This window comes from Pyrus communis, chromosome 13 (genome assembly GCF_041283825.1).
Source record: "Pyrus communis isolate YQ-2024b chromosome 13, ASM4128382v1, whole genome shotgun sequence".
Taxonomy (NCBI): Eukaryota; Viridiplantae; Streptophyta; class Magnoliopsida; order Rosales; family Rosaceae; genus Pyrus; species Pyrus communis.
In genome coordinates, this window is record NC_142577.1 from 30441629 (window position 1) to 30463876 (window position 22248).

The 22248-nt window shown below is 38.3% G+C and overlaps 3 protein-coding genes and 1 pseudogene across 4 annotated transcripts; 2 read left to right on the forward strand and 2 right to left on the reverse strand.

The window, feature by feature from the left end:
- On the reverse strand, positions 1 to 2160 carry LOC137737137 (protein BASIC PENTACYSTEINE2). The gene is made up of 2 exons (XM_068476525.2): positions 1946 to 2160; positions 1 to 1146 (listed from the first exon to the last, which is right to left on the reverse strand). The coding sequence occupies exon 2, from the start codon at positions 1139 to 1141 to the stop codon at positions 302 to 304; it is 840 nt and encodes a 279-aa protein (XP_068332626.2). The 5' UTR covers positions 1142 to 1146; positions 1946 to 2160; the 3' UTR covers positions 1 to 301.
- A 1571-nt stretch (positions 2161 to 3731) lies between these two features.
- LOC137736401 (PHD finger protein MALE STERILITY 1-like) lies at positions 3732 to 6328 on the forward strand (annotated as a pseudogene). The gene is made up of 3 exons (XR_015955340.1): positions 3732 to 4102; positions 4263 to 4590; positions 4717 to 6328. The product of XR_015955340.1 is annotated as a PHD finger protein MALE STERILITY 1-like (transcript).
- A 3689-nt stretch (positions 6329 to 10017) lies between these two features.
- Positions 10018 to 13069, forward strand: LOC137737307 (protein indeterminate-domain 14). The gene is made up of 3 exons (XM_068476748.2): positions 10018 to 10623; positions 10716 to 11124; positions 11952 to 13069. The coding sequence occupies exons 1-3, from the start codon at positions 10503 to 10505 to the stop codon at positions 12868 to 12870; spliced, it is 1449 nt and encodes a 482-aa protein (XP_068332849.2). The 5' UTR covers positions 10018 to 10502; the 3' UTR covers positions 12871 to 13069.
- Positions 13070 to 16472: 3403 nt separating this feature from the next.
- On the reverse strand, positions 16473 to 20351 carry LOC137738267 (serine/threonine-protein kinase BRI1-like 2). The gene has a single exon (XM_068477896.2). It carries the CDS (start codon positions 20032 to 20034, stop codon positions 16603 to 16605), a length of 3432 nt encoding a protein of 1143 aa, XP_068333997.2. The 5' UTR covers positions 20035 to 20351; the 3' UTR covers positions 16473 to 16602.
- Between the last annotated feature and the right edge of the window lie 1897 nt (positions 20352 to 22248).

Consider the following 22248-nt stretch of genomic DNA (forward strand, 5'->3'; position numbering starts at 1 on the left):
TTCAGTGCAAAATATTGCGAGCATTAGATTAAACGGAGATGGAATGCTATCCAACAACAATTCAATAAATACCAACTCATCCACATAATCCTGGTGGCCAGAAAAGTCGGCCCTTAAACAGAAGCCGAAAGGAAAAAAAATTAACAAAAAGAACAAGTCCAGATTTTAAAAACAAGTATCATCCGTCCTGACTGAAAATTGAATGACTACAAATTATCTGAAAGATCTCTGCAAGAGGCCACATAAATATATACAGGTGAAATAGACCAAATGCAATGGAAGTCACACCAACACAGTAACTCTACCTGAGAGTGACGAACTTGTTGGTACCATGTTTTGCCCAATGATACCTTAGATCAATTGGGTTAGTAAAATTATAACCTTCAGCTGCAAGCTTCTCCAACACCTTCTTGAAAGCACCCTGACTCATTTTTCTTCCAGCTATTCTTGCCCCGCGTCGCTTAGTACTCATTGGCAGAGGATACATAGATACATTTGTGGTGCAACAAGCAGATTGCCAACCACCACACCCCCACCTATAACACTGTTGTGGAACTCCAGTGCATGAGCAGATGGGAATTGGAATACCAGAGATATCCATATTAATCCCGTTAATCACAACATCCAAACTCTTCTTTGCTGGCTTCACACGAGGAACTGAAGGATTGGTATTATCCTTTGCCTTCCTGGGCTTTTTCACTTTTGGGGCTTTTGGTGCACCCCCACCCTGTCTTTTCTTGGATGTGCCAACTTCCTTAGGGACAACTGGCTCTTCAATCCTACCCAACCTTTCATCCCTTGATGGTTCCGGCGGCTGTAAGATCTGCAAGGAATGGGCTCCTGAAGTTTCTGGAAGAACAGCAGCATAGTTAGGATTGGCAGGCATCATATTGAGAAACTTATCTCTCTGGTTTACCCAACTCTCCCTCATATAGCTCATTGGAAGCTGAGCATCTGATACAACACAATCCCGAGGGTGATAGGCTCCATTGGCGCTAACCATGACTGTAGGGTCACGCCCAGGGACAAATGGTTTAGTGTCGCGCTCTGCCATGCTTGACATGAGCTGCAAGCTAAGATGACCCTTAAAAGATGGCTCATAGTAGCCCCAATTGCGCATGTTCAATGCATCATCATCCATGAGAGCTACAGAATCAGCAGACAAAAAAACATCGTTTAGGCCCTCCAATGAAACTCCATGAACAGCAATAAATCTTACCATCGGATAGCCCTCCGAGGCCATAGAAATCGAAAACAAAAGGATAGCAATAAAAACAAAACAGATGCAAAGGGAGAAACAAGCATAGCTCAAGATAATCACAAATGAGGGCCTATGAGGCAAAATTGTAAACAATATCATCTGCAAAATATTGGATCTTCACATTAAATCAAAGATCAAGCAATTGTTTGACAGCTGAGAACAAGAAGGAAATTACAAATTCACAAATCTTATCGATCCTTCCTAATCCCCATACTCTCAGATCTAAAAGATCAAAAATTTAAGATGCAAACATGCAATTGGTAATGAGTATGCACATATTCTCATCCAATGGGTTAGTTCTAAAGATTTGAAACATCCTTCCAATCCGAATCAATAAACATGCGAATCCCAGGATAAAAAATTCTGTGCATTTCCTACAGTTTCTCAGCAACCAAACAGAACCCAAGTAAACAGACCAACACCCAGATCTGAATTTCCATCCAAAATCAAATACAGCAAATTAGGGTTTCGTAATCTGAGAAATTGGGATCTGAGATTTGGGTATTACAAGGAGAAAAATAACAAATTCATAATAAAGTTTGAAGCCTTTAAATATACAAACATGCACAAGAATGTAAATGGCAGGATAATAGTACAAGGACCCATATATTCAAATTTTAGATAGAGAAAGAGAGACAGTGAGAGAGGAGAGAGGATAGAGGAGAGAGGAGAGAGAAAACTTACTTAGGTGGGTGTAAACGGCTCTTTAGGGTTTTGCCCTTCTGGAGAGAGAGAGAGAAAGAGGAGAGAGGAGAGAGAAACCTGAGAGAGAGAGAGAGAAACTTATGAGATAGAGAGAGGAAAGAGGAAAGAGGAAAGAGGAGAGGAGAGAGGAGAGAGGGGAGAGAGAGACAGAAAGAAAACCTAGAAATGGGGTATCCATCAAACTTATAGCTGTCACTTTAAAATAAGGAAAGGCCTCATGAATAAATAAATAAATTAAATTTGATATAACTTATGCTTTTTTATGTTCGGTCAAAAATAATAAATATGATGTATATTATATCTTATGTTGAATTGAACAGCCCCAATTCTTATCCTCTCTCTACTTATTTTCGCTTTGTTTTTAAACAAATATTTTATCGAGTTTAGGAGGTGGACTTGTAACTAAGCGGGGAAATTAAAGCAATTAATTGTATAAAAAGTTTGAGTTGTGCTATAAATTTACAGACCTATCTGATACAGGAAGTTAACTAATATGTTGAATTTAGCAAAAAATTTTGAAAGTTTTCAAAGATATATTTTTTTTAAAAAATCAAACTTTTCTTTTGGTATATCCACAGCTTTGGAATGTTGACATACATATGGAAAAAGTTTGGTGGAAACTAATTACCTACTCTAGTGATAGATTTATTTAAAATAAAAGAAGTCATGAATTAGAAAAATAATTGGTTTGTCTAATATCGAGCTACCAAGTATAATATTGTTTGAAGAAAAAGGAATAAGATTATTGATTAATGTGAGAGATACTTTTTTTTCGATGTGTTAGCAACTTAGCAATGACATCGAAAAAAAAAAGACTGATACCAATTCACAACATACTCATTATTAGTAAGTAAAGGAACTCAAATGTTTTAACCAATCAAGTCATTTCTTTCCATATATTGTATGAAAAAATTTAATTAGATTTTGAACCGAATACGCATGTAATATTTTATATATAACAACATTGCTATAAACAATATAGATAATATTGGGCTTAAAAATAGGCAAAAATGAAGCCCAAAACCACACAAGACCAAACTCAGAACATAATTGGGCCTTAGCAGCCCGGAAGAGTGAAGACCATTAAGCTGAAGACGACGAGGGAGGGGCCCAGTGTAGCGAAAGCTCTTAAAAAATGACAGCAACTCACACCTTGATAGCATATTTGTTACTGTAGGACTAACCGGCATGCCTTGTCAAATGTTGCCCACCTAGGCATCTCTCTTGCTATTAATTGTTTCAGGTACTGAGAACATAAGTCACGTAATGTATTATTATTTGTTATAATAATTGTAGGCGATAATTTGACTGAAATAATATCACTCGATTGAGTTTTAAGTACACAAAAATTACCAAGCCAACAAATTAATTTATGAATTATAATTGTTAGGGTAGTTAGGAAAGAACTTTTGCGTTCGTCCCGATCCCTAGTTAATATATAACAATCACATGCATAAATCCCAGGTGAGCATAGAAATTGGCGGAAGTCATACACCAATGGTGAAACGCTTTGCGTTGTCGAAAGCATGCTTCCTTTAATTTATTGCAAATGTCGCCGCGACGGAATTGGCAACCCTAATTTCGAAAATATATCATGCAGATGAGCTGATGAAAGGGCTCTTTTGGGTTGCTCCATTCCCCAATTTTATTTCCAGGCACAAATCTCGTGCATAATCTAGTTGCAGTACATCTAAACTAGTTTAATTACTTCCTTAAACGATCAAGGACCTCCTATAATAATATGTTAATGAGATTGCTCTGTAATGCTTCTTCTTCGTTTTCATATATACATATGCCTATATAAACTTCGTTTGTTGCCTAATCCTGATTAGCACATCAATGGCGTCCCATTTGGACTTAAGTAGGTGCAAGAAGAGGAAGAGAGGGTGTTTAGGTTTAGGAGTTTCGGCGAAAACGAGTATCTGGTAGGGTTAGTTGGATCGTCGTTTAGGGAAAATGTGAAGGCTCTCCTTGAATATGGGCAGGTTGAGGGTAACCTAGCTGGCCATGGCATGCACTGCTGGTCGTTTCAGCTGCAAGTTCATAGCCATGCTCCTGCCCATGTCGTGCTCCTTGTCGTCGAAGAACCTATCGAGGCATCACTGAATCGACATTGCAAGGAATGTCAAGACGTCGGTAAAGTTTCAATTACGTCCCTCCATCTAATTTATTTACATTTTCTAATTTGAAAATGCATACAGCTATTTGAACCGCACTTACTGAAACATGAGGCGGCTTTTGTGTGCTAATAAAGGCCATGCAAAATGATGACTAAAATTATATGTATATAGCTCAGGCTGGGGGCAGCATATGGTATGCAATAAGAAGTAGCATTTTGTGTTGCCTTCCTCGGACACAATGGTGGCAGCTTGCTGGAATGGCAAAGGTGGCAACGCCTCCGATGGTGGCCTGCTACTGCCGAACCCGACGACAACAAATAATCCTAACGAGCGTAAGTCGTCGAATAATTTAGTGGAACTAGAGGGTCATATGATGCATGGTGTCTTTCACTCTAACGGTTTCGGGCATTTGCTGTGTGTCAATGGGGTGGAAACCGGTTTCGACTTGGCTGGCCGCCTGATCCTCGACTTTTGGGACCGCTTATGCACTGGATTGCATGCAAGGTAATATCAAATAATCCACTATGTGCTCATAATTTACTAAGGAAATTTGTGATTAATGTATTTTCACATTACAAAAAAGTTGTAGTTAAATATCCTGCATGAAACAGTTTGTTGCATATTTGGTAGGAAAGTGAGCTTGAACGACAATTCACATAAAAGAGGGATGGAGTTGAGGCTAATCCACGGAGTAACATACAGCGAGCCATGGTTTGGTCGTTGGGGTTACAAATTTGATCGCGGGACTTCTTGTGTCACTCAACAAATGTACCAAAAAGCCATTGAAGCTCTACAAGGCATGCCCTTATGCTTGCTCATTAACCATCTCGTCACGTCCAACCATGAAATCCCTCTCATCTTCACAAGGTATAGCACATTGTCCGACAATTCTTTGGTCACAATCGGTGACCTTTTCCACTTCATGCTAGAGCTCAAGTCGCGGTTGCCACCCACAAATCATCAAAATCCATGTATTGATTCAATCTATAATACGGGAGTGTTGGCGGAAACTAATTGTAGATGGTCTCCAAAAAGAGTTGGGATGGCGACTCGAGTGATTGTTGAGGGCTCAGTTTAGGTGGGCATCTAGACAAGAAGTTAGGGATGCTGCCCGTGCCTATATAGGCGACATAGGGTTGCTAGATTTTGTGTTGAAGTTACTAGGAAACCACATTGTAGGAATTACTTGGTTTGTCGCATGTTGAATCTGGCGACTAAAGTTCTCGAGTACTGCTTAGAAGATATCTCAAATCATGCTTCCCCTAACCATCAGGACGGTTTGCTCATGAACAATCCGAAGGCAAAGGCTGCGTGGTACAAGATTTCGAAGTTTCAGTTAATGAAGGACATTTTCTACTTGTACAAGTACGTCCTCAAGGACGAAAAGATGAGTAATGCAGGTATCTTTTCAGCGATTCCAATGGCTGTACGGATCATTCTCGATTCCAAGTACCTTGTGAAGGATTACTGCAGCGAGGTGGTGCCTTTGAAAGGCATGGAGGGCAAATCAAACATCTACTGCACAGTAATGCTAAGAAACAATTCCGAAGAAGAAGACGATAACCATAAGAATGTTATAAACAACAATGCAATAATATTGCAACCGTACGAGTGCGTGACCTTGAAAAACAGTGCTACAATTGATGATTTGAAGCAAGAAGTGGAGAGGAATTTCAAGGAGATCTACTGGGGGCTGAGGGGATTCGTGGTGGATTCAGTTGCACACCTGAACAATGCGAAGGAGACAGATTTGGCATTTGGCATGGTTGAGGTGGGTCAAAATATTGTGCTTGAGGGTAGGTGTAGCAAAGAGATGGGTGGAGTTAGTGAGATGTTTGAATGTGGAGCAATCAACTATCTCGTGCACTGTCCCTGTGGAGCAAAGGAAGACGACGGGGAAAGAATGGTGTCGTGTGACATCTGTGAAGTTCGGCAGCATACGCTTCGAACAGCGAACAAGTTCCTCATATATTTCTGTGCAACCGATGTGAACGAGAAATCATACTTTTGCCTTCTCCGTAGTATCATCTTCTTCAATCGGGCGGTTTGACCTGTTCAGGTGTGAAGACGGACGAGTTAATGCCCGTACTGAATTCTTACTAATTAGTTAAGATTTTTTGTTTTGTTTTGGGCCTTGGGCCCTAGCCAAACAAGAGAGTTCGATCTTGATGACAAACTTATGGGCTCTATTCTTACTGAATTATTCCTGAATTAGTAAACTCAAATGTGATTGTTCGATGCAGGCGGTGGATTACTTTGGTGAACAAGATCTTTTATTCATTTTATTGTGTTACGAGTTCAAACTTTCTCTTTTTCCGCTAATGTAGAATAGAGTAGTAAAAATGTGTGATTGTTCAACTAATTAAGCCTTAATTATTGAGTTTGGTTTATATATCGAAATCGCTAAGTTAGACTTTAGCGCTAAATTAGGAGCTTATTATAAAGCAGAAGCAACGGTTTTAATTAAAAAATATATATATTATAAAGTAGAAACTTGTTGAAAATGATCTTCGGACCAAATTTATGTTTGTGGTTGGTTGTAATTGGCGTGTTGCATACTCGCCTAAAAAGGGAAACATTCCCTTCGTTTACAAGGATCATTTTCTTTGAAACGGCAACAACTTTTCATTGACTTATATCATTTAGCAAAAATTTAGATAAAAGTATAGGAGAGCTCTACACCACCAATTCTTTTAGCTTTTTTGTTTTGAAGATGGATTAGCTGATAGTTTTACTATGATAATTTACATTTTTTAAAACAGTTATACAAGCATTATAGTATCTCTCTAACATTATCGTATAATTCATCAACGTTAAGAAAAAAAAAAAAAACAGTTACAGAAAATTAGCAGAGGGATATGCAGGTGTATTATATACTCTCTGTAGCCTTGTAAAACAAAACACGCAGATTAATGCAAGAAATAAAAGATGAAGGTTCTTGGAAGGTGGAAAAAAGAAAACAAACAAATATGTCATTTCAATTCAATGCGGTTTTTGTGGCTTGAATGGAAAGAAATGATGTATATGTAGATGGGCATGTCAATGATAGTTTAGCACTGTGACTGTGGTTTCGAATTTCGAACTCATAAACTGTAATGTTCTATTTTTTTTTTATTTTTTTATTACTGTTAAATAAATTTAAATTTTGAGATTACTATACTAAATAGACACAAATCTTCAAGCTTGAATTCATCTAATAATAATAAATGGAGTATAAAACTTTAGCACCACTTGAAGGTGATGAACAAAAATGCACCCTCGAATCTGTCCCTTTTAAAATGAATACTATTTTTAATTTGTTGTTTTCTCCGTTTCTGTTTTCAGTGCAGCAGTAAAGAATGGAATCGATGCCAACTTTGGTTCAGTTCTTCGAATACCAACAAAAGTAAACCAGACAAAATCCCTCAGGCCCTCGGCCTCGTGGTATGCCGTGCTGAGTACAATTTAGCATACGATTATTTGCCCCTACCCATCATGAAATTATTGAACAAAACCAACACATCTCCGTACTGTTGCTAATATAATCTCAGATATTTGTTGGATTTGATCGTGCATTGCTTTTCAATTCGGAGTTTTCGAGCACTTCCCAACGAAGAACTAGGAAAATGTTTAGTCGATGTGACGGGATAAGGATTGGACATGACAAAATATGCTGGAGTGTTGTCCAATACAATAATTTAGTCCCAATATTTATACGTTCACCAAATAGTAAATAGAGCACAAGTTCAATTCATGGTGACACAATAAACAAGAAAATTTCAAATCTATTACAAGGAGACATGGGAGTGGTACTCGATCTCCATATGTTAATCAAATAAAAATGAATTAAATCTTAAGAATTAAGTTTATGATAATTAATTAATTAGTTAATCGGACTTTAGGGCTCGGTCAACAGAAAGTTTTAAAGCTTTGTTTTGCTGCGTGGGAAACGGATTAGTTTAAGAAAAGTTGATTAGATTTGGAATCACAAACACTTGGGAGGGATGATTGCTTTTTTTTTTTTTTTGACGCAGCAATGCATGCCAGCATGTGATGAGAATCCTTCTCCCCATCCTTTCCAACCCAACAAGTAAATAAAGCATCTTCTCCTTTTGCTAATTATTCGTTCTTAAAACCCCGGCACTGCACCTTCATCATATATTATTCACTCATCAAAACCCCCATCTTTCTCTGGTGAAAACTTTAATTTGACATGTGTTTTCTGAGCATTTTTCAAAAAGTGAATAATGAATACATGAAAGAAATATTGTTAATTATGCTAATCCATTACAATTTACATATATAATTATTAACATAAGATGGAAAATCCGAAATTAAATACAACTTAGAGAAATGATTACGGCAGTTGGCAGCCCTCTTGAAAATGACTAATCCCTAATCGTGCTACTACTTTTTACCTTTCCAAAAGCTGCTTCAAGAAACATGTTAATCCGGATTAGCTTAGGCATCATGATTTTTTAAAGGGGCATTTTGATATAGGAGGCCTCGTTTTTTAATATTTTAGACTAAACATACATTCCTTCTGAAAATTTAATCAAACATTTTCTTAAAATTTTGATTATTAATTTCAGTTTTACATAAGTTCAATTTTGTTTAAAATTTTAGTTTTTCACGACTTTTCCTAGACATTTCGTTTTGTTTTTGTCCTCTTATCCCTATATTTATGCATTTATTATCCATCTCTATGCATTTTTTTTTATTGTTTGTTATAATTTTACTTTTTTTTTTTGTGAATATAGTAGAATATTTATAAAAAAATTGTCAAATTTTATTATTTAGAATACCCAACACATAATAAAGATTTGTTTGAATATATAGCTATGTCTAGTTACCTATAATATGGACACATTTAGTTTTATAGTGGATTTGATTTTTTGTATTTCTCGGTACATTTGGAATGTAAATGTACCAAAAGGGTTATCAGATAGAGGCATTTGGTTTTGTGGTACATTTGTGATTTTTTGTTCATTTGGTCATTTGGTACATTTGGAATCTAAACGTACCAAAATGGTTACCTGACAATGGGCACTTTGGTTTTATGGTACATTTGAAAATTTGGTACATTTGGTTTCTCTGTACATTTGAAATCTAAACGTACCAAAAGGGTTACATAACAATGGGTACATTTGAATTTTTAGTACATTTGGTTTCTCGGTACATTTGAAATCTAAACGTACCAAAAGCCGATATTTTTGTTTTCAAATGTATCATAAATTTTAAGTATATTTTTTTATATATCTATACGTGAAAAAAATATGTATTGAAGACTTTTTATTGAGACAGTTTTAATAGAAAGAGAATTTTTTTTAATACTGATAATAAGGTAATAAGGAATTAGTTAATTAATTTTTTATTTTATTTTATTAAAAAAAATGTCATTTAATGCATAGAAGGGGATTGAAGAAATTAAATTCCTATATTGTAGGCAATTAGCTGCTAAGCTACCTTATGCCTCTATATAAGTGCATTTAAATTAATGACATGAAAATTAAATAAATCGAAAATTGTTGAGGTGGCAATTGATCAAAGCACCTTAATCAAATCCTTAAAATGGATGAATATTTAATCTAACAACTATAGAAAAGATGTAGAGTATTCTAATTTTTCCTTTTTTTAATTTTATTTTAACCAGAGCATGTGAACAGTTAATCAGTAACTTCTTATTTCTTTTTCTTTTTTATCCCAGACTTTACCTCTTGTTTTTTTTTGTTTTTTGTTTCTGTAGTGGGAGAGAGAGAGAGAGAGGGTCACGCGAGGGGAGGATGAGAGCTCACGTGGAAGAGGGTAATCTGAGAGGGTATGCATTACCTCATGCAATTACAGTGTGACGATCCAAAAAAAATAAAAAAATTACAGTGTGACGAATAATGACTGTTCGTTTTCTTACGGGAAGGATGTTTTTTTGTTTCTGTCTAATTCCGAGATGTGTGTGGGGGCTCTCAGTTTTAAGCTGCACTGAATCGTGTGATTGGGTCACCCTCACCCAGACCCAGCCAGCCAGCCCCAACCTCCTCTCTCTCTCTCTCTCTCTCTCTCTCTTAATTTTACTCTCTAGATCTCTTCCTTCTTGTACAGAAAAAAGAAAGAAAGAAAGGGGCGAGCTTTTATAAACAGGACAGACTTGCCACAACCTTACCTGCTCAAGGTGGAGGGTCTATGGAAGAAAAGCTAGCCTAGCTAAAAAGCCTTTAAAAGCTGCTTAAAGCTTTTGGAAAAAGTGGATTGAAGAGCTTTTCCTCTTCCTCTCTCTTTCTCTCTCTCATATGTGACTGTGAGAGAGATGAAAGAAAGTAAAGCTGAAACCCACTGAGTCCAACTTCACCTGCAGACATGTGTGTATGTAGGGATTGATTGATTCTTAGTCATCTTCTTCTCTTACTTAAACTCCTCCATAACATCCTCACAAAAATCCACCCATGTTCGATAACACCAACAACAACAACACCGCCGCCTTTTCTTCCGCTCCTCCGTCTTCTTCCTCCCATGAAAATGGAGGAGCCACCCACAAACGAAAAAGAAGACCCGCAGGCACACCAGGTAAAAATAATATAATTCAGTTAATTAATCAAAGCCCTTTTCTTTAAAATTCTTAATTATTGATGGTTTAATTAATTTTGGTTATATTATAGATCCGGATGCAGAAGTGGTGTCTCTGTCCCCCAAGACCCTACTTGAATCGGACCGGTACGTGTGCGAGATCTGCAACCAGGGATTTCAGAGAGACCAGAATCTGCAGATGCACAGGAGGCGACACAAGGTGCCGTGGAAGCTGCTGAAGCGAGAGCTAGCGGAAGATCAGGTGATCAAGAAGCGGGTGTTCGTGTGCCCGGAGCCCAGCTGCCTCCACCACGACCCCTCCCACGCCCTCGGCGATCTCGTCGGAATCAAAAAACACTTCAGAAGAAAACACAGCAACCACAAGCAGTGGGTCTGCGACAAGTGCTCCAAAGGCTACGCCGTTCAGTCCGATTACAAAGCACATCTCAAAACCTGCGGCACCAGAGGACATTCCTGTGACTGCGGCCGGGTCTTTTCAAGGTAAATTAAATTAAATTAAAATATTAGAAATTTGTTATCTACTGAGAACTAATATCGCCAAATCTTCTATTTTAATTATTTCTGAAAAAAGGATATATTTGTTGATAAAATTGGCTAGCTACTAGGCCAAAATTATTATCTGAAATCTGAAAACAGGATTTTCTAATCCCAAATCATTTAATGCAACGGACATAGCTATAAGCTGCTATCGTCTCCTCTCTTTCATAGGTTCATCCAAACCCTAAAAGCACTGCCAAAAAAAGCAGCTGTTACAGATAAGAACAAACTTGAAATCCTATAAGCAGCCTCTACCTTTTTCTCTCTTCAAACATTAATGAATTTTATTGTTCTTTTCTCTTTGAAATTCAAATGGTGTGCGGTATCAGATTCCTGCAGTGGCAAATGACCTCATCCTATCTTTCATGGCCGCTGAAGCTCCCCAGTTTCCAAAAACTGCAGTTTCCGGTTTATAAGTTTTCAAAAAAATAATTAATTATATATAATTTACCTATTTTTGGACACACTAAACTCGTCATCATTATATTTTAATTAATTAATTAAATAAATATATAGGGCTACCCCATTTGATTTGTTTTGCTTACCTAGCTATATATATATATATTAACTGATGATATATTCTAATTGATTAATTGTTTATTGGTAACCCTACATATGTCATATACGAACGGCTTATCCGCTTATGGCTAATTTTTGTTGTTGTTGTTGTTAATTGTTAAAGACGCCGAGAAAAAACCATGTTTTTAATCATGATAGCAATATAGTTTTAGTTTGAATCATTCTAAATTCTATGTCGTGATCGATTTCAGAGTGGAAAGTTTCATAGAGCACCAAGACACTTGCACAGTCCGACACGTGGTCCTGCCAGAGTTACAGGCAGCATTACAGCCGGCGGCCTGCTCGTCGCGAACCGCATCGAGTACAAGCCCCTCCAGTGACACCAATTTCAGCATTAGTAACAATGTGGCAGCTCCAGTAGTATTGGCTGGACTCCCGGTGCGACCAAACCCAACTGACCATCACGATCAGCGTGACGGTATGAATGCTTATATTTCTTGCAACCGCCAGCAGCAGCAGCAACAACAACAAGTGCATAAAAATATATTGGAACTTCAGCTCCTTCCGTCGTCAAACGCGCATACTTCTTCCCCGCCAAATTTAGACAAAGGTTACGCAACTAATCTGAAGCTCTCGATTGGGTCCCCGTCAAGTGATCAGCTTGACAACGAAAAGAATGAATCAAGCAAGTATAATTCATCACACATAATAAGAAGAAGAAGCTCTCCAGGTGATGAGAATGAATCGGCTCTTGGAGGAGTTGGGCCCGCATCGGATGTGGCCAGGTTGAAAGAGTTTGCAAGTGAGGAGCTGAAGTTGGCCGTGGCTGAAAAGTCTTACGCGGAAGACGCCCGGCGAGAAGCCAAACGGCAGATAGAGATGGCGGAGATCGAGTTCGCGAACGCCAAGAGGATCAGGCAGCAAGCACAGGCTGAGGTGGAGAAGGCTCAGTTGCTCAAAGAGCAGGCAACTAAGAGAATCAGCTCCGCCATTTTGCAAATCACTTGTCAAGCTTGCAAGCAACATTTTCACATTGCCTCTGCTGCTTCCGCCGCCGCAGGAGGAGGAGCACTGGGAGGAGTGGGACCCTCTGATGAGACATCCCTGGCTATGAGTTACATGTCCTCCGCCACAACCGAAGGAGAAGGAGATCATGATCACACCACATAATAATTATCATTAATGACCTAATATTTTGTATTTGCTTTGTTTTTCTTGTTTTCGTTCACATGCAACGCTTATTTGAAGGCCTCTCACAGACCTTCACTTTATTTCTAACCATTGTTTGGGATATTGGTTGGAAGTGTTGTCATTGGGTCCTTGTATTTATATTTCAATAATTATATTATACCTTCATTTGTTACAAAAAGGATATATATATAAAAAAAAAAAGAAAAAAAGAAAAAAAAGAGAGTAAACTGATGACTTGTGCATTTGCTTTACTTTCAAATCAATGGTGAATTAATACATACGTACATGTATACTTTAGTTTCAAGAAGAAAAAAGACTTTACATACTCAATTCATTCAACATTCCGAAACAGATCAAACTCAAATATATGGTTAGCCAAAAAAAGGTGTGTGAAAAATCATTTCTTGGTGAACTATATTTCTTATCAATAAGATTATTTAGATCACATGGTTTTGTACAAGTGATTCATTTTATTTTCACTATTATTAGAAAATGTGGCAGCAAATATGTAAATAAAATCACCTTTTTTTTGTAGTTATAAATTAGGCTAATTGGTCAAAGTAATACACCCACTCCTTTGCACCCAAATTAATTCAAATCTTTTATCTAATACTCACAAGTTAGGATAATACTGCTTATTCTTAGTAGATTAGCGCATGTAGAATACACCATCACTTAAAAGAGAGAGAGGAACGAAGCCATGCACTGAACCCAAAGCGAACTATTCTGGAGCCTTTTACTTAAAAAAAGAGAGAGAGGAATTATGTTTTGGGACCATTTTAGTAAATGAAAGGAAAGCACCTTTCAGAGAAGCTGACCTACGTACATACACTTGAAACCAAATTGAAATTAATGAGAGAGAAAAGAGAGAGGAGAGAAAGATGGGTGGTCGTTTTCACTGCATTTGTAATCCTTTTAAATGCTATAAGAAATTGTAAGAAAAAGACCACCATGTTTTTCAGTGCCACTGCTGGAATGGTTAGGCTCAGTTACTCGTCCCTGTCAACTAAAACAATACAGAACACACACGACCTCACTCGCTCGCTCGGTCACTCACTCACCTGGACTCCCACATACATACTACTTTATCAGGGATTCAAACAAGGAGGGGTCGTCCTGCAGCAGATCACTCAGTGCCTTTTCATTAATTTCTGAAACAAATGAAACACAATTTAATGCTGAAGAAAAATTCAAAAGAGGTTCCCATTTCATCACCGTTTCTAACTTTCTTTGCTTTTGAGCTTTTCTTTGTCTTTCTTTCTTTTTTTCTTTCCTTCTCTCTCTATCTTTGTAGAGAGAGAGAGAGAGAGAGAGAGAGAGAGAGAGAGAGAGAGAGAGAGAGAGAGAGAGAGAGAGAGAGAGAGAGAGAGAGAGAGAGAGAGAGAGAGAGAGAGAGAGAGAGAGAGAGAGAGAGAGAGAGAGAGTGAGGACCACGTTCACCTCTTTCCCACCTTTTAATGGTTGGCTTCCCTTTTTGTCTAGTGGATTGGCTATGTAGCGTGGCAGATTGAACAAGTTGAGGTTATATCATGAAATTAACTGGTAATGTAATGACTTCGTCCTTACATTCTCACACATCTTCTTATGTATGATAAATTTTTAAGTATATCACGTTGACAACACATGATGTGAAGCACGTACGTGTAGCTATTGTGCTTTGCACGTATGCTAATTTGCTTTAATACCATAAAAAAATTAAAATTCTACCATAAAATAAATAACTAATATTAAAAATAACTCAACCTTTTATAAACTTTTGTATAATTGCATCCTTAACTGATAAAAAACTTTGTCCTAACATCCCTCAGTAGGGTTTCTTTTCAAAATACCCCTTGCGTGTTACGAACACTCTTTTTACTTTAAAGTTACTTTTTCCTTTCCCGGTTCACCCCTTTTCGTGTTGCACAGAGTGAAAACGTGGACATATATATTCAGTCGAGATATTGGAACCCTAGTACCAACAGTTTCTTTTCTCTATTTATAAATATTCAGTGTCGACATATATTTAATTATTTAAGATGATCTACAGACTTCATTTTAAGTTGTTTAATTAAATATAAAAGTAATGATGGAGAAACTAAATATATAGATTAAATTTTGTAAACTAAATGATATAGAAGTTGATGATTGAAAAATTACTTAAATATTGATTAACGTGTTTTTTTCTTTTTAGTAACATATCATTTAGTTTCTAAATTTAGTTTACCTAACATTACTCTAAATATAATGACAAAAAAAATATAAATGGAGACAAAAGCTTTTTCCAACATCAACCGCAATGAACTTTCCATTTCACCTCAGAGCAAGTCAGACATTAAAAAAGGAAAAGAAGAAAAGGTCATTGCCAAAGGAAAAGAAGAGGTGGAGAGGGAGATAAAGTCACTGTTCGTTTGCCCACCCAAAACATATAATGTAATGTAGAACGAATAAGTCATAAATGTATATTCTCTAGCATATATTTGCATAGACGAAGCTTACACATTGTGTGTGTAAATACAAATTTTTAAAAAAAATATAGAGGTAAGAGAGAGAAGTTGGAGAGAAATGTGAGAGGGAAAAAAAGAACGTTGGAGTGGGAGGGGTTTTTTTTTTTTTTTTTTTTTAATTCTTTTTAACTTAGATACGTGTTTTGATGTCATGTAGGTGAGAAAAGAAAAAGAAAACATCAATTTTTTTTATGAAATTACTTTAATGCCCATGATTTTATTTTTGATATTTTCTTTCAATTATGTATAGAAAAGTGTAATGGTCTCTTCAATGACTTTTGGTTGGTAAAAGTTTTCTGTTAATAGGTAGTATTTTTTCAACTATGCATTGAATGGTGTAATAACATTTTCTTTAGCTTTTGGTTGATAATGAGTATTTTAATAATAGGTAGTATAGATATAGGAAATAATTTCCAACATGGAATGCGATATCGAGTTGGGTAATAAGATGGAAAAGCAATACGCCTGCTTTATAAAGTTGCGTGTCAATAATGATCAATTCATTCGTTGAATAGTACGAAAAATGAATGACTGAGATTAAAAGTAAAAGATCTAAATTATTATAAACATCAAATCTAATGGCTTAAGTATCCGGGGTACTGAGTCGTAGTATTGAAGCCAGACACCTACAGTTTTTGTTGTTTATTTTACAAACCCAAGTTGCAAGTGGGCCAGATTCCATATCAATTTAGACCCAACCCAAGCTTCTAAGAGCCTAACCAAAGCCCAAGTTTTGGAACGAACGACTGGCCCCAAACACAATATTTGAGTTTGGTAAAAAGCTAATTGGTTCCCCATGGAATGGACGAACATCTGACCCGACTTAATTTGTTGACCAATCAAATGAATAGCCCAAAAAAATCCAACCAGACCGAATCTCTGGGTCAAAAACTCAAATCCAACGTTTGCCTACCAAACAAGCAAGTCCGATTGTCCGACAGTGTCCAAGGTTTGCCAAACGCCACGCACAACTCAAGCTGTTTACGAACTGAACCTGCAAGTAAGAACCCTCTTTCTTCATAGTGCAAATTTATTCCTTCCCAAACTTTTGCAATTTCTAATGCTTTAAAAGAAGATAAATATTTGCAAACTACGTACAAGAAATTTTTTTTGATATCGATTTTGATCAACAAATTCTTACAAACGTTATAATATTCTTACAACGATTTAACGATGATGATATTGATCGATAAACATACAAGAAACACGGGCATGTTTCAAAATTTCAAGCGCTATTACTGCTTCCACTTGCTGATCCAGATATCAGCTCTCTCAGCATGGCCACCACCTGCAACATGTTAGGCCTCTTTGATGGGAAGTCGTCAACACATTGAAGTGTCACCTCTAAATACCTCACCATCTCTTTCACTTCTTCTGCTTCTGCTTCATCAGTTCCTTTAGTTACCGAAAGTAACTCTTGGTCTATCACTTCCATCTGCTTCCCTTCTCTCACCTTCATCTTCGCCCATCCGACCAAGTTAGTGTCCCCGAAATCATCCTTGTCTGTTGGGCGTTTTCCAGTCACAAGCTCCAAGAGGACAACCCCAAATGAGTAGACGTCACCCTTGGCAGTGCAGCGGAAACTCTGGTAGTATTCAGGCGGAACATAACCAGGAGTGCCTGCAAGAGTGCTTACACTCAAGTGTGTGTCAAGAGCACTTATGAGCCTTGCCATTCCGAAATCAGAAACCCTTGCTTCCAATTCACTGTCCAATAATACATTGCTTGACTTCATGTCTCTGTGTATGATGTGAGGGATGCAATTGTGGTGGAGGAAACACAGTCCCTTCGCTGCACCTCTTGCAATCTTTTTTCTTTCCTCCCATGTTAGCATCCGCCTGTCACGTGTCTTTGTTCTTCCATGGAGCATTTCTTCGAGGCTTCCGTGCTCCATGAATTCATATACTAGCAGCCTCTCTTCACCAATTTTACAATAACCCAATAAAGGCACGAGATTCCTATGCTTGATCTTCCCCAGAGTTTCCATCTCGGCCATGAATTCACGGTCACCTTGGCAGCTCAGCCGTATAAGTTTCTTGATTGCAACACTTGATCCATCTTTCAGCGTTGCCTTGAACACTTCCCCAAAACCTCCACACCCTATAAGACTATCTGCCGAGAAGCCATTGGTTGCCTCAATGAGTTGGGAGAACTTGAGCTTCCTCAACTGTCTTTGGAAAGTGGCAACATTAATGCTCAAGGGTTCTTTCTCTTTGTCAATCTTCCATGCCGCATGGGATGCTTGCAAGCGATTAAGCATCTTCACCTCCTTCGCTTCCTTTCGCCTTGTCCGCATTGCAATTGCCCACACAACCAGAACACAGACAGAAGCAAGAGAAATCAGAACCCCCACAACAATGCTGTTAGCCCATGATGCAACCGATGGCCTTCGGCTTCGTTTGCCTTCATCCTGATCGCTTGGAGTGGTGTCTGGTTGGTCACTGCTGCTCTGGCAATTAGGCAATGGGACTCCACAGAGTCCAGGGTTGTTAGCATACTGGGTAGCAGGAAGCGTACTCAGCTGACCCCTCGAGGGAATTTCGCCAGTTAATTCATTGTTGGACAAATCAATTTGCACCAAGAAAGATAGGTTCTCCAATGAATCAGGGATGTGACCCTGCAGTCTGTTGTGTGATGCATCAAACACCCCTAAATCTTTGAGCTGGCCAAGTGATGCAGGAATCTCACCCGATAACTGGTTGTGGGATAACTCAAGAACTTGCAATGCAATCATGTCCCCCATTTCTTCCGGGATTTTCCCGCGAAGCTGATTGTAAGATAGATCAAGATACTCCAGTGTTTGGTATTTTGTAAAGAGACTCAGGACAGGGCCAGAGTACAATCTGGCGAAATCACAAGTCCTCAATGTTGGGTCCTGTTGAAGCCTTTCAGGTCGGATTCCCGCAAACTCTAATAAGCCTCCCACTCCTTTACAAGAGTTCCCCACATTCCGTACAAACACCAAAGTATTGCCGGAGAGAATTCCACTCAGTGCCTTGGCCCCGATCTGCCTCCCAAGTCGAGGCGGGATCTCTCCGGTGAGTTTGTTGCTGTTCAAATCCAACCAAACCAAGCTGCTGCAATTTCCAAGCTCTCCTGGTATCTTGCCACTCAAGCTATTGTTCCCAAGTTGTAGAACCGCCAGTCGTGTCAAAAGGCCAAATTCCTTTGGGACTTCACCACTGAGTTTATTGCTTGTGAGTGATATCCATTCAAGATTGCTGCAGCTGAACAATTCAACTGGGATTTCACCACTCAGATGGTTATTGTTGAGAATAATATCCTTGAGATTCTTGCACTTTCCCAAGTCTGGTGGGATTTTCCCCTCTAAGCCATTGTACCATGCTATTAGCTGCTGCAAATTCTCCAGCTTCCCGAGCTCAGCTGGAATTGAGCCGTTGAGATAGTTCAAACTAAAATCGATCGTCGTCAGCTGAGAACATTGTGATAGTTGAGCAGGAATTTCGCCTACAATGAGGTTGTCCGGCATTCTCAGCTCCTCAAGTGAGGAGGCCCCGGGACATATATCTGGTGGGATGACGCCAGATATTTTATTAGAGCTCAAGTCTATAACCTGTAGGCTCTTGCAAGCTGATATGGAGCCCGGAAGCGATCCAGTGATGATGTTATTCCTCAACACCAAGCTCTGTAAGGAGGTGAGGTTCTGAAAGATAGAATCTGGCAAGGGGCCTGTTAAGTTGTTGTTGGAGAGATCGAGAGCCTCCAGCAAAGAACACGAGGAGAAAGAGGCTGGAATTGGGCCGGTAATGTTGTTAAAGGAAAGCTTAAGTTCGACAAGCGAACCGCATGCATTTCCTAATTCAGGAGGTATCCAACCGGTTATCTGATTGTGAGAAAGATCCAATCTCTGTAGACTGCGGAGTTGCCCGAACGATCTTGGGATTTCGCCTGTCACATTGTTGGTCGATAAACTCATAGTTTTGAGACTGGTGCAGTTTGCCAAGGACATGGGAATGGAACCCGTTATACGGTTTCCTGACAAATCGAGCTGCAACAAAGAAGGGCAAGAATATTTCTCAATTATCAGACCAGAAATCGACCCGGTGAAATTGTTGTAAGAGATGTCGAGAGTTTGAAGTTTGTCGGAATGCAGTAAGAGATCATTGGGTGGAGGGCCGGTTAAGTTGTTAAAAGCAAGATTCACAGAGACAAGATTTGGACATTTTGAGGAAACACCCTCAGGAAGAACACCGAAAAGTGCGTTGAACGATAAATCGAGTTGTTTCAAAGCAGATGGGAGTTGAAGCAAAGAGGTAGCGTTTACACTGAATTTATTGGAAGGCAGATTTAAGACAGAAAGCATGTCTAGAGAGGCCAAGGGTTCAAAAGAGATTGTACCAACAAGAGAACAACTGGTAAGATCGAGCTGAGTTGCCCGGTTCATGGAGCATGTAACTCCATACCAGCTGCATGGACTGGTGCCGAGCTTCCAACCGGACAACACACCATTCGGGTCCTTGTCAATCATCTTTTTGAAGTTGAGAAGAGAAACTGCGTCGGTTTTGATCGATGCAGTGACCTGTTGGTCAGCTGTGGAAACAGAAACAAGGTGAAGTCCTACCAATACAAGTACTGCAGAAAGATGAAGAAAAAACTGAACTGGATTGAAGTTCTCCATTGATGAAACAAGTTTCATTTCTCCGGAAGACAATTTAGAGAGAGAGAGAGAGAGAGAGAGAGAGAGAGAGGAGTGAGAGAGAGCGCAATGTGTAGAGTGAGAGAGGGGTGTGAGTGAGTGAGTATGATGGGAAAATGTTGGTGGGAAAGGAAAGGAGGGAGCTTTAGGAAAAGGAGTTGCTTTATTCTGTGTTTAATAAAATGGAAAGAATGGAAAGTGGAAAGGAATAAGAAAAGAAGGGAGTTGGATTGAGGTTGGTGGTGGGTTTATACTTATACGGTTCTTGGGTACCATCGACTGTAGAGAGAGAGATTGAGGAGAATGCATCAACTGTAGAGAGAGAGATTGAGGAGAATGTAGTGAGAGATTGATTTGACTTTTGGTCAGAGACTCAGAAGGGGTAGGATCCACATTCTACAGACAAGTTCTATCTAAGATCGGCGATATATATTAAAAAAATAGTGTGTATATATATATATATAGAAAATAAATAATATTGATCTGTGTATGTGAATCAAGAGCCACTTTCTGTCAGTGAGCGTGAGAATGTTCCCTAGTAGGAATGTGAAATGAGCTATATATGTAACACACACACACACACACACAGAGTCCCTATGGGGATTCCACTGTCATGCTGATGCTGTTGCATATGTTTCATCCACTTGATGGCCAGTGTAGTGTGGTTTTATAGTATTTCTAAAGGAAGATGAGATTGTTACAAGAGATCGATACATGATTGTATATACTTGATGAATGATGAAATTTTTCAGGGAATAAGAAGGTAAGAGTAGTGTGGGACCAAGGGCTGAAATGTGAAGGAGAAGGAATGATTAAGATAAAAATGTAGAGAGGAGGGAAGGGAGTGAGGAGAAACAGAGAGAGGCCCACGCACAGATACAGGAGGAGGCAACATCATCACTGCCGTCTGTGGGTTAATGGCATTGGGCATGGGAGGTTATGATGCCTCCAATTTTTGCTTTTCTTTATCGTATTCGAAATAATGTTCATCCTCTCCAACCCGGATTGGATTGGTTTAAAGTTTTTAAACCATTTAATCTCAGAATTTAAAGTAATGACCTTTATGGCTGGTTTTTGGGACCATTTTTGTGCTTTGTTTAACTTTGACAGTTGATGGAATGATTCATCTTCTCTTGGGTTCTGATATGTAAAGTCAGCCACCATCCTACTGCTTGCCTATATTATGATGATCTTTCAAGCCATCCATCATACTGGCCTCAAACAAACTAAATAATTGACAACATTGTCTATCGTTATAAGAAAAACTAATAAAAATAGCTTGAAAACTTTGAGTTTTAACAAGAAAGACAAAATAAATGGTAAAGTGAACACTACCAGAATTGAATTTTTAGTGTAAAAATGTTGTTTTTCGTTAAAATGAATAGTATTTGAGGTTTTTTGTTAAAGTTTCCATTGTTGTATCATAGATGTTCGCTAGGTCAGTTAATTAGGATAATGTATATTCTTTTGCACTCAAATTCGAATTTCTTCCTTTGTTGATTAAAGTAGTTTAAAATATCATCTTGTTTAAAATAAAATAACAAAGCAAAGATTATTAGTTGTTAGTGCGTGTCTCGTGACTAACCAAGAGTAATCGATGAGTGGTAAATTTAACAAGTGATGATCAATTTTGTATAATGATCTTTAGTATGAACGGCAAAATGAAACAGGGAAAAAAAAAGTGAAATTACATTTTAACTGGTTGGATGGTAGTATTTCATTGCTGCGCACTTCACATCAATCATTTGATTAATGATGGTATCTCAACATTATTGTGGTAAGGTAGGAGACCACAACCGATGATCCCTCAATGCCCATACTTTATGAAAAGAAGAGCAATGCTTGGATCACGACATTTGCACAACTAAGTAATTGTCAGCTGCTGAAGTAATTGAATTTTATGATAATTTAGGCGACTAATGGAAGCATAATTCTAAAAAAAAAAGTAAAGAAAAGCCTTTGCCTCACTCCGAAAATGGTCTTATCCTAGCGTGGGATAGATGAGCACATAAAATGAAGCAGATTGGTGCCTCTTAACATTTTTGTACCCAATTCTTTGAAGGCATAGAGCCAATGAGAGAACTGGGAAGCATCGAAATCCACTAACTTCAAAATATACGAAATCCACTTACTTCAAAATATACATAGACAACTAATGATATTGGAGGATTGCATTTTGACCGTAATTAAAGGTCTTAGAATCTGTAATTATTG

What these genes read in the sequence shown, in the direction of transcription:
- LOC137738267 (XM_068477896.2), bottom strand. Translation starts at nt 20,034, where the DNA reads ATGAAACTTGTTTCATCAATGGAGAACTTCAATCCAGTTCAGTTTTTT.
- LOC137737137 (XM_068476525.2), bottom strand. Translation starts at nt 1,141, where the DNA reads ATGGATGATGATGCATTGAACATGCGCAATTGGGGCTACTATGAGCCA.
- LOC137737307 (XM_068476748.2), top strand. Translation starts at nt 10,503, where the DNA reads ATGTTCGATAACACCAACAACAACAACACCGCCGCCTTTTCTTCCGCT. An exon ending in AAGACCCGCAGGCACACCAG is followed by an intron (nt 10,624 to 10,715) that starts GTAAAAATAATA and finishes GTTATATTATAG; the next exon opens with ATCCGGATGCAGAAGTGGTG. An exon ending in TGCGGCCGGGTCTTTTCAAG is followed by an intron (nt 11,125 to 11,951) that starts GTAAATTAAATT and finishes GATCGATTTCAG; the next exon opens with AGTGGAAAGTTTCATAGAGC.